We start from the raw sequence: 11,904 nt of genomic DNA, 5'->3' as shown, positions 1-11,904 counted from the left end.
TTTTGACCTTTTCCTTCTTTCTTGTCTTCTCAATGACTTTTTGCTTTCTTCATGTATGATGTTCTTGATGTCATCCCACAACTCTTCTGGTATTTACTCTTTCGTGTTTAATGTATCAAATTCAGATGATCTCTAAATTCAGGTGAGATGTATTCAAGATCATATTTTGTCTCTCATGGACTTGATTTCATTTTCTTCAGCTTTAGTTTGAATTTTCATATGAACAGTTGTTGGTCTGTTCCACAATCTGCCCCTGGCCTTGTTTTGGCTCATGATATGGAGCTTTTCCATCGTCTCCTTCCACAGATGTAGTCAATTTGATTTCTGTGTATGCATCTGGTGAGGTCCATGTGTATAGTCGTCTCTTATGCTGTCTAAAGAAGGTATTTGAAATCATTGGTTTTGCAGAATTCTATCATACATTCTCCAGCATCATTTCTATCACCAAGGCCATATTTTCCAACTACTGATCCTTCTTCCTCTTTGCTCTCAACCTTTGCATTCCAATCACCAGTAATGATCAATACATCATGATTGCATGTTTGTTCAATTTCAAATTGAAGAAGTTGGTAGAATTCTTCCACTTCACCTTCACTGGCTTTAATGGTTGGTGCGTAAATTTGAATAATAGTGGTGTTAACTGGGCTTCCCTGTAGGCGCATAGATATTATCCTATCACAGACAGCGTTGTACCTCATGACTGATCTGGATATGTTCTTTTTGACGATGAATGCAACACCATTCCTCTTCAATTTGTCATTCCTGGCATAGTAAACCATGTGATTGTCAGATTCAAAATGGCCAATACCAGTCCATTTCAGCTCACGAATGCCTAAGATATCGATGTTTATGTGTTCCGTTTCATTATTGACAACTTCCAATTTTCATAGCTTCATACTTTGTAAATTCCATATTCTGATTATGTATTGGTTGTTTGTAGGCTGTTTCTCCTCATTTTGAGTTGTGCCCCATCAGCAAATGCTGGTCCCAAAAGCTTTACTCCATTCACATCATTATGATCCCATCTACTCTGAGGAGGCAGCTCTTCCGAGGTCCTATTTTGAGTGACTTCCAACCTGAGGCTTTCAAATTCCAGCACTGTATCTGACACAATGGTCCTCTGCTCTTCATAAAGTTTTCATCTTTCGACACTATATCTGAGAGTGTTCCACAGCTATTTATAAGGTGCTCAGTGGCTAAATATTAAGAAGTTATCCACCTCTCCTCTTCCTAATCTGTCTTAGTCTGGAAGCTCTGCTGGAACTTGTCCACCAGGGTGACCCTGCTGGTATTTAAAATATCAGTGGCATCGCTTCCAGCATCACAGCCACGCAGAAGCCATCACAGTAGACAAACTGACAGACGAGTGATTGGGCTGTCGGATGGATGTCTGCACATGGAGCTGCTGGTCATAAGTTAAAAAACAAAAAACAAACCCGTTGTCACTGAGATAGTTCTGACGCAGTGATCCCCGTAGGGCAGCCTAGAACTGCCTCCCTTATGGGGCTTCCGAGACTGTAATCTCTATGGAAGCAGACTGCCCGTCTTTTCCGTGGAGCCGCTGGTGGTTCAAACCATCGACTTTTGGTTAACAGCAGAGCACGCAAGTGCTACACCAGCAAACAACAACAACAACAAAAAGACAAACTTGATGTCATCCAGTTCATCCTAACTCCTAGCGACCCAATAAGGACAGGGCAGAATTGTCTCACAGGGGCGCCAAGGCTGTCGTCTTGGAGTGGCTCATGGAGTCCAACCACAAAGCTTTCAGTTAGCAACTGAGCACTTAATCGCTGCACCACCAGGGCTCCTGGTCACAAGGGAAGTGAGTATTCAGTTGTCAAATTGCCAGTCACAAAAGCAGTGTTTTCTCGCATTCTCCTTAGCTCTAGTACCAGATGTCAACTGGGCTCTGATCTGTCGGAGGAAAGTGGTACCTGCTGTCCTCAATCCTTAAAGTTGAGCATCTTATCATACATCTGTTGACTCCATTTCTCTGTCTATGAATTTCCTGTTCTTTTTTGTCTTTTTTCCCCTTGTGTTCTTGGTAAATGCTGTAGCGTTGCTTCTGACTCATAGCCGCCCAGTAGAGCATTTCCAAGGGCCAGTTGGTGGGTTTGAATCGCTGACCTTGCATCAATGCTGATCCTACAGGAATAGAATACCAGGGTGGTGTTTTTTTTTTTTTTTTTCTGTTGTTTATATTTATCTTTTTAAATTGTAACAGCCCTTGGATAGTAATATTCTCTCCTTTTTTTTCAATGTGCATTTCAAATGTTTCTTCTCATTGTATAGTGGTGATGGGTTTTTTTTAAAGTTGTCATGGAGTTGATTCCAACTCATAATGGCCCTGCTTGTGTTGGAGTAGAACTGTGCTCCACAGGGTTTTCATTGACTGATTCATTTTGGGAAATAGATCTCCAAGCCTTTCTTCCATGTGCTCTAGGTGAATGAATTCAAGCTTATTAACCGTAGGTACCACCCAGGCATTCCTGTTTGTTCCTCAGAGTTAGGCTGCGGCTACAAGCCATTGAGCTCCTGGGCTTGCCAAACGCTGAACAAGGGAAGGAAGGGCCTTCCCCCTGGAGCATGCAGAGAGAGCATGATCCCACCACATCCTGAATCCAGGCCTGTGAGACAGTTGTTCCTGTAAGTCATCAAATCAGATGAATTAGTGTTTGACTACCAACCCACCAGAGTCCTGGGGTGACGCTGTGGGATACAGAAGTGGACCGCAAAGTCGGTGGTTCATAGTCACCAGCCACTCCTTGGAAACCCTTTATAGGGTGACTATGTGTCAGAACCAACTCGATGGCACTTAACAACAACCACCAACAACCCGCCAGCGTCTCTGATGGAAAACGATGTGGCAGTCTGTTCCATAAAGATATACAACCTTGGAAATCCTCTGGACGAGTTATACTCTGCCCCACAGAGTCACTAAGGAGCCCTGGTGGTGCAGTGGACTAAGCATTGGGCAGCTAATCACAGTGTTGGCGATTTAACCCTACCAGCTGTTCCTCAGGAGAATGAAGAGGCTTTCTGCTCCCGTAAAGATTGACAGCCTCGGGAACCCAGGAGAGCTGTTTCCTCTGCCCTTTAGGAGCTCTGGGAACTGAACTCAACTCCATGGCACTGGGTTTTTTAGTTTATAGGTTCACTACAAGTCAGAATCGACTCAATGGCAATCGATTTGGTTTGGGCATACTGACCTAAAAGTTAGCAGTTCGAACCCATCCTGCAGTACCACAGAAGACAAGCCCTGATGCTCTGCTTGTATTAACAGTGCGACCAGGAGAACCCTTTGGAGAGCGCACTCTACTCTGCTGCACATCCCTCACCATGAGTTAGAATCCACTTGACGCCAGTAGGTGTCTTTAATAAGTACCACCTTGTGGTAGTTCGTTACCTAGGAAACTAATACCTTAAGGGTTTTTTCGTTTTTTGTGTTTTTTTTTAATACGATGGAACATTACATTTATAGTAGTGTGGGCGTAGAAAATAAAGGCTTTTGTTTTCTTGATTCGTTTTTGCAATTTCTAATGGCTCAGATGAAGGTATTTAAAAGTCAGTCACAGTGGCCTTACTAATGCAAGATACGATGCTCATTAATGTATCCCGTGAATACACAGCCTGTATCCTCCTTTTTTCTCTTCTTAATCATTTCTGTGGCTGTTGAGAGGAGAGCCCCGCAGAACATTCACCGATGCAGCAATTGCTCCATGTACAATTTAGGGACACTGATTGTGTTCCTCCAGTTATACAACTGTCTTCATTGTCCTTTTCCAAACTGTTCACCACCATCACCACGAACAACTGCTCCACCACTCACTGGCCCCAAGCATCTTAGCCAACCTTTCCAGTAGTGTTGTAGCACATCATACTCAGAAGCTTTTTAGTCTGAGTTTTCATCCTCATTTTAAAGAGCTTAGTCTTAGCTTCTACTTTGCTAACGTTTGGTAATGGACACAAAGCTGCATTTTTAGGAGTGTTTCTTCCAAATCAGTAATTTCTGCATTAGAGATTTTTGTTGTTGTTGTTGTTGTTGCTATATTGTCAAAGCCAGACAGGCACCTTGTACTCACAGTACTAATCTGTTGTCTGAACATCTTCTTCTTTAGCTGCATAAGCAGCAGGTTGCAATGAGCTGGTGTTCCTAGGAAGCAAACACCAAGGATGATCTTTTGATAGTCCAAGTGTTAGTTTGTCATCAAAGAATCAAGACTTGAGAATAAAATAGTATCCTTTTTGCCTCCTTTGCCTACCACATGGATGAACCTTGAAAATCCAATTTCCTGCTGAGGGAAGTAAGTCAGGACAAATATCATAGAATCCAACTTACGTGAGAGATCTGGACTAGGTACGTGTATGGAGACCAAAGTTCATCGGTGGTGAGGAGGAGTGGAAGGAAAGGGGAAGCGAAAGTCATTGATTGGGGGTGGGGGAGAGTGCTTGGTTTCTGAGAAGGTGATGGAATCCTCTGGAAACAGATAATGGTGATGGTTCCCCAACATGAATGTAATTTATGCCACTAAATGGTACCTGCAAAAAATGCTCAAAAGGCAAATGTTTGGTTACATATAGATTTGCCACAATTTAAAAATAAGTAGCTGAAATTGGAAAGATGTATTTTCAATGGGCAGTATTTCCTTAATTTTGTTATCACTCATACTTAGATTCTTGGTTCTCCACCCTCTTTTTGTCAGTGGTCTTTGAGTTAACAGTTTGGGAGCGAGTGTAGCCACTGGAGGAAATAATTCAACATCGATTCAAATTAACAAAGGAAGCGAGTGTATGAGGGCTTGGATGTTCAAATTCAGGGGGACAGTTGGAAATGGTGGAACTGGCATTGTCCTGAAAGGAGACTAGAAACCAAGGAGTCTGATGTACAGGGATGGGGAGCAATCCACACCGGCCGACAGCCCTGGGCCTGTCACTGCTTCAGTTAACGTGGATGTGTTTCCATCATAGGGCAGGACCCTGTTTCACCTCTCTGCATATAACTACGCAACTCATGTTAGTGTTGTTGTTAGGTGGCATCGAGTCAGTTGGGACCCAGAGCCACCCTGTGTAGGATTTCCGAGGAGCAGCAGTTGAGCCTGAGCTACCGACCTTGCAGTTCAAACCGACTTTGCAGTCTGGAGCGTTACCCCACAGTGCCACACCGGAACTACAACTCGCAGCTCCCCCATTTGTATCAGAGTAGACCTGGGCTCCCTCCATAGGACTTTTCATGGCTGGGTTTTGCCAGGCCTTTCTTCCAAGGTGCTTCTGGGTGAACTTGAAGCCCTAGTCTTTTGGGTGGCAGCAAGAGTATTAATGATTTACACCACCAGTATCTAGCCTAAGGAAGATAGATGCAGATAGATGTGCCATGGTCGCTGCTGGTGGCGAGCTGTGTGTTGAAAGCTCCTGAAACAAACAGGTCTCCAAGGAAATGGGACACAAACAAGCTTGTTGGGAGCGGCCTGCCCAGGCTGGCATCTGTGGCAGCAGCAGAGCGCAGCAGGCCCAGACAGGATGCTGGCTCAGCCTTCTGGAAAGTTCTGGGAGGGAACCTAATGGTCAAATTGCAGGTCTCACCAGGGCTCTACTTATGTTGTGATTTACTCAAGGTCTGAATTACCCCTCAGCCTGTGAAATCCGAGGGGTATTTCTGTGATGTTTTGTTTTGGTGTTAACCAGTTTTCACCATATAGAATTTAAATGCAACCAGTTGCCACATGGAGTTGATTTCAGTTCACAACTGCCCCAGGTGTGTTAAAGTAAAACTGTGCTCCATCGGGCTTTCGATGCCTACTTTCTTGGCCGTTGATCGCCAGGTCTTTCTTCTGAGGTGCCTCTGGGTAGATTCAAACCAACAACCTTTCCGTCAGCAGCCCAAGTTGTTAATGGTCTGCACCACCCAGGGACCCCTTGATATGATCTCCTTCTGTGGAACACCTAAGTTGTTGTTTTTACTTTACTCCCCAACCTCTCATTTGCTGAATTAACAATAAACCTTATCAATTCAGCAAATTAGCCCTAAGATGGGAACAGGCAAGGATTTTACCCCTATTTCATTTACAGGACAAGCACAAAGTTACCATTTTTTTAAAATGGCTTTTGAAAAAAAAAAAGTGGATTCGGGGATGTACTAGATGCACCTGATACAAAGTTCAAAAGGTACAAAAGGGTTTACGAGGGAAAATAAGTCTCCCTCCCACCCTTGTCCCTTCTTTGGCCACCCAGTTTTGAGATGCATTTTGGAGGCGCAGAGAGAAGACAAATGGTAAACTACTGTCTGCCGCCATCTGCATCTCGTTTTGTTTTGTTGCTTTCACCTCACAAACTCTTTTGAAAACCTCTCCACGTCGGTACAAATAGCATGAGCTTTCCAGGGGTCCGTGGTACAGATTTCCTATGCTGTAGGTAGCCAGCCCCCTCTGGATGTACACTGGGAATTCGAAATGTGCAGTGTTACTGACAGTGATGAAGGATGGGGCATCTGGACAGCGGGGGACTATGGGAATGGCTAAGTGGAATGGGTGAATTAAAAATTACTTTCTTTTCTTTACTTTTTCTTTTAATTTTGAGACGGTCCAGCCAGTCGTCTTGGCACTGCAGCCGACTGGAGAGTGCTTACTCCCGCTTACCAGCATGGTACATTACCAAACAAGTCCCTCCTTGTGGGCTCGTATCTAGTTTGTGTTTTTCTTGTTTTAAGTCCACACCTATGTTAGGATGCACATCACCTGAGCTCTAATTGGCAGTGCCCTTGGTGGTGGGGTGCTGTGTCCCTGGCATCCCCCGCACAGAGTCTCTGTACGCAGTGTGGAGCCAGGAAGGGCTGGGGTCATAGCTTGGAGCTCCCGGGGTTCCCAGCAGTGACCCTAGGGTCAGGAGTCAGTTTGGAATCCCCTGTGCCCAGTGGCCGTTTGGAGACTGGAACATCCCAGAGCTGTCTGGGAAATTCTCTGGGAAAGGAGACAGGACACGGGAGCCAGAAGGGTGGCTCGTGGGAGACAACAGTGGTCCCACTCAGAAGGGGTCCAGGTGCATGTTTTAGCTGCGTGGTCGCCCCCCAGTGCCACCGCTGGCTCCCACCCGAGTGCAGGCCTGGGCCTTTTCTGTAACAAGCTTATGAAGCGCCTCCTTGGAGGCAGCATGGGAAGCTGCAAAGTCGATGGAGAATCTGGAATGAGCGGCCTGCCAGTGAGGGCGCTGGTGGGAACCATCTCCTAGCAGAGCCTGGGGGGTCTAGGCCCCTCGTCTGCAGCGGGGGGAGGGGAGGCGCTGACCACTCTGTGGGGCTGTCGTGAGGGGCAGGTGGCTCATGGGATGTGTCCAGTGTGGGTTGCACCTCTGGTCCAAGTCGATGGAGAAAGGCAACTGTTCTGACAACACCCATAATCACTAAATGCCTCAGTCCCTGACACCTGCACAGACCAGGTGGGGAGCGAGTACAGACGTCCAGGGCTGCACCTTCTGATGCCGGTCATGGCAAGAATGTGCTAATAGAAAGGTAGCCGAGCATCTCCTGCACTCAGGGAGATGCCCCAATGTGTCCAGGGGGCCAGCAGTGCATAGTCAGTTCTTGAGAAAACCACCAGGCTCCTTGTCACCCTTTGGGACCCAGCCCCAGTGCCACCTCCTGAGAGGGGCCCTCCTGACCCCCACATTAAGGAAGACAGTCCAGGTGTCCAGGCAGCATCCTGGAGAGACGGGGCTAGCCCCAGACTCCCAGGTGGAAACCGAGGCTTGGAGGGATTCAGCAATGCCCCTGGGGTTCTTCACAGCAGAGGTCTGGCCAGCGTCCAAGTCTTCAGCTCCTGTCCACTACAGATGTCATAGCCCTCACCAGCTGCAGGACCACCTGGATGGGCCCTGTGGAGAAAGATCCGGCGCTGGCTGGAGTTGCCCTGCATGCTGACTGCAGAGCGGGTCGGGCTCGTTAGCAGCCATGGTGGAAAAAAACCAGGAGGCGTGCCGTGGTTATTGGCAGCTGTCGGACGGAACAGTCAAGAGCTAAGAGACCAAGCTGTGATTCATGAAATCCAGGGTAGTGTCAACGTGTGTCTCCTGAGGACAGACACCCTGTGTGCGGGTGAGGCCCCACCCAAAGGGGGCGAGGGCCTGTTCCCACCCAAGCTGGCTGTAGTCCCAGCTCCAGAGTTAGTCACCTACAAATGTACCCACAAACACATGTACACACTCAAATACACGTACTCACATTCTTAAACACGCTCCCATACATGGCACACATGCCCCCACACACATGTACACTTACACACATATGTGTGTGTGCCCACACACATGCTCATATCCACTGTGCAAGCACACAATTCATACGTGTTTATGCTCCCTCACACTTCTGCATGTTTATCTACACACGTGTATGCACACCATTATTTACATTCACAAACACTTGTGCTCATTCACACACACAAAGCCATGATCACATACTAACACACACACAGAGGTACACACACACACGTGAACACTCCCACCCCTGGCCAAATCTCCCCCTGACGTAGAGATTTTCCCATCTGTGCTGTGTGCCCTTCCCTGAGAATACGTGCTCTCGGTTAGTGTGTGCTGAGCCGCTGGTGTCTGGACCAGATCCCGGCACTGAGCAGTTTCCTCAGTTAACTTTCATGGATAAGCGAGTGAACAGGCAAGCCTGGGGCCCCACGTCAAGCACACTGACGTGGAAGGCCTGAACAATTTAGGGTGACAACAACACTGATCAGAGACAGACAGCAGCTGTGTTGATGTGACAAACCCCTCAGCAGGTAAAGGAAGGCGCCCACTAGGAGAACAGAAGCCACAGATGACAAACCCCAAACCCCACCACCAAGTGCATTCCCACTCATAGTGGCCCTGTAGGACAGAGGACTGCCCAGAGGGTTTCCACACTAAAAAGATGGTTCCACCTCCAGCAGCGCTTTGTTCTGTGTGGCACACGGTCACTAGGAGTCAGAACCGACTTGACAACCTCACAACAACAACAGTCTGTGGAACGCACTGCCACGTGGTTCTCCCAGACTGCTGGCCTTTTGGTGAGCAGCTGAGAACTTAACCCTCGCGCCCCCAGAGCAGAGAGAGGTCCTGAATTCCACACATGCTTGACCTGGAGCCTCTTGGCCAGCGTCTCCCCCCTTTGGCTGTGTCCTCCACAGGCTATGTTCGAGCTGGTCACCTCGGAGGCCTCCTACTACAAGAGCCTGAACCTGCTTGTATCGCACTTTGTGGAGAACGAGCGGCTGAAGAAAATCCTGCACCAGGCCGAGGCTCACCTCCTCTTCTCCAACGTCCTGGACGTCACGGCCGTCAGCGAGCGGTAGGCTCGGTGGTGGGGGCCCTCATCCTCCCTGTCCCTGCGACACACAGAGTCCCTCACCCTGGTGTCTGTCTGTGTACAGCGGCATTTTCCATAATACCATAAAACAAATGACCACAGTCACCCAGTTGCCACCAAGTCAACCCAACTCAGGGCGACTCCCCGTGTGTCAGAGTAGAACTGCCCTCAACCAAGCTTCCAATGGCTTTTCTCCTGAGGCATCTTTGGGTGGACTTGAACCTTCAACCTTTCAGTTAGCAGCTGAGCACTCTGTGTGCTCCACCCAGGGAATCCAAACATATAAACACCTAAGTCAGAAGATACGCACACACACCCTGCCCCAACAGCAGGGCAGTTCATCCCATCATGCCTCCGTGGGCCCACTCAGAGCCGTGAGCTAGGTCACCCTCCCCAGCCAGTGTGGGAGCAGCATTGAGTCCGGCCTCACAGAAGTGCCTCATGGTGCCCCTTCCCGGTGCCATGGTCTTGCCATGGTAAAAGCAGACAGAGCCAAGTGTGGCCTTGTATGTTCTCCTCTCGGATTGCTTGTGCCGTGCTTGGGAGGTGGTTGTAGGCACTGCGCTTAGATTTTAGCCTGTGTGAAGTTTGGGATGAGCTTACTCGCGTGGAGAAAGACCCAAACGAAACCAAGCCAATTGCCGTAGCATCAGTTCCAATGGGATGGAGAACTGTCCCATGGGTTTCCCACGCTATCAATCTGTACAGAGGCAGACTGCCACATCTTTCTCCCACGAAGCGCAAACCACTGACCTTTTGGTTCACAGCAGAGTGCTTTAACCATTGTGCCACCAGGGCTCCTTGGAGAAAGAACCCAAACAAAAAAACCTCCACATCTGTTGAATGGATTCCAACTCATAGCAACCCCGTGTTGTTGTTAGGGACCGTAGACTTGATTCCAACGCGTAACAATGCTATCGGCCAGGGTAGAACTGCCCGGAGGGTTTTCCAGGCTGTTGGCCTTTCCCATAGCAGACATCCTGGTCTTCCTTCCACAGAGCAGTTGGGGGGTTTGAACTGCCGACCTTTTGGTTACTCACCAATTATGTAACCATTGCGCTACCAGGATTCTTTTACCAAAAACCCAACCTGCTACCACTGAGTCGGTTCCAACTTACCGCGACCCTACAGGGCAGATAGCGCTGCCCCATATGGTTTCTGACGCCGTCATCTTTACAGAAGATCGCCAGAGCTTTCTTCTGTGGGACGGCCAGTAGGTTCAAACTGATGGCCTTTCATTTAGCAGTGCCTAACCACCGTACCAGTGACTCTAAACCCCAAACATCACTGCCATCAAATTTCTTCAACTGTAAATCTGTACAGGAGCTGACATCTTCATCTTTCTCCCTCGGAGTGGCTGGTGGGTTTGAACCACTGACCTTGCAGTCAACAGCCCAATGCTTAGCCCACAGCACCACCAGTACTCCATGAAGGAAGACCAGATAGCTGTGGACAAATGCTTTAAAAGAAGAGATGAGAAGCCACCACACCAGATAAAAGCCAGCTACCACTGTCAGGAGCAGACTGTAGAATAGACCATCAATTGCTCATATGCAAATTCAGACTGAAGCTGAAGAAAATGAAAACAAGTCCACAAGAGCCAAAATATGACCTTGAATATATCCCACCTGAATTTAGAGATCATCTGAAGAACAGAATTGATACATTAAGCACTAAAGACCGAAGACCAGGAGAGTTGTGTGATGACATCAAGAACATCATACAGGAAGAAAGCAAAAAGTCATTAAAAAGACAAGAAAGAAGGAAAAGGTCAAAATGAATGTCAGAAGAGACACTGAAACTTGCTCTCCAGCAATAGAGATGCTGAAGCAAATGGACGAAATAAGGAGATCCAACAGCTGAACAGAAAATTTCAAAGGTCCGCTTGAGAAGACAAAGTAAAATATTATAACAACATGTGCAAAGATCTGGAATCCGAAAACCAAAAAGGAAGAATGCACTCAGCATTTCTCAAGCTGGGGGAACTAAAGAAGAAATTCAAGCCTCGATTTTCATTATTGAAGGATGCAGAAAGCATCAAGAGAAGATGGAAGGAATGCACAAAGTCACTGTACCAAATGGACATGGTTGATGTTCAACCGTTTCAAGAGGTAGCATATGATCAAGAGCCAATGATCCCGAAGGAAGAAGTCCAAGGTGCATTGAAGGAATTGGCAAAGAGCAAGGCACCAGGAATTGATGGAATAAAAATTGAAATCTTTCGAGAAAGTGAGGTGGCACAGGAGGCATTCATTCATTTCTGCCAAGAAATTTGGAAGACAACTATCTGGCCAACTGATTGGAAAAGATCTGTATTTGTGCCCATTCCAAAGAGAGGTGACCCAGCGGAATATGGAAATCATTGGATAATCTCTTTGATATCCCATGTGAGTAAAGTTTTACTAAAGGTAATACAGAAACAGCTGCAAGCATACATTGATAGAGAACTTCCAGAGGTTCAAGCCGGATTCAGAAGAGGACATAGAATGAGGGATATCATTGCTGATGTCCTATGGGTCTTGGCTGAAAGCAGAGAATACCAGAAAGATGTTTACCTGTGCTTT

The 11,904-nt window shown here is 47.3% G+C and overlaps 1 protein-coding gene across 1 annotated transcript in view; it reads left to right on the top strand.

The window, feature by feature from the left end:
* NGEF (neuronal guanine nucleotide exchange factor) overlaps nt 1-11,904 on the top strand; it is a 52,221-nt gene that overhangs the window by 20,212 nt on the left and 20,105 nt on the right. Inside the window, exon 3 of the mRNA XM_006866759.1 lies at nt 9,162-9,322. Coding sequence (XP_006866821.1) covers nt 9,165-9,322 — 158 coding nt within the window. The 5' untranslated portion in view covers nt 9,162-9,164. The remainder of the gene's footprint in view (nt 1-9,161; nt 9,323-11,904) is intronic.

Source organism: Chrysochloris asiatica, unplaced genomic scaffold (genome assembly GCF_000296735.1).
Source record: "Chrysochloris asiatica unplaced genomic scaffold, ChrAsi1.0 scaffold00096, whole genome shotgun sequence".
In the NCBI taxonomy this organism is placed as follows: domain Eukaryota; kingdom Metazoa; phylum Chordata; class Mammalia; order Afrosoricida; family Chrysochloridae; genus Chrysochloris; species Chrysochloris asiatica.
The sequence above is the reverse complement of the archived record's forward strand: the minus strand, read 5'-3'. Positions and strand labels throughout refer to the sequence as shown.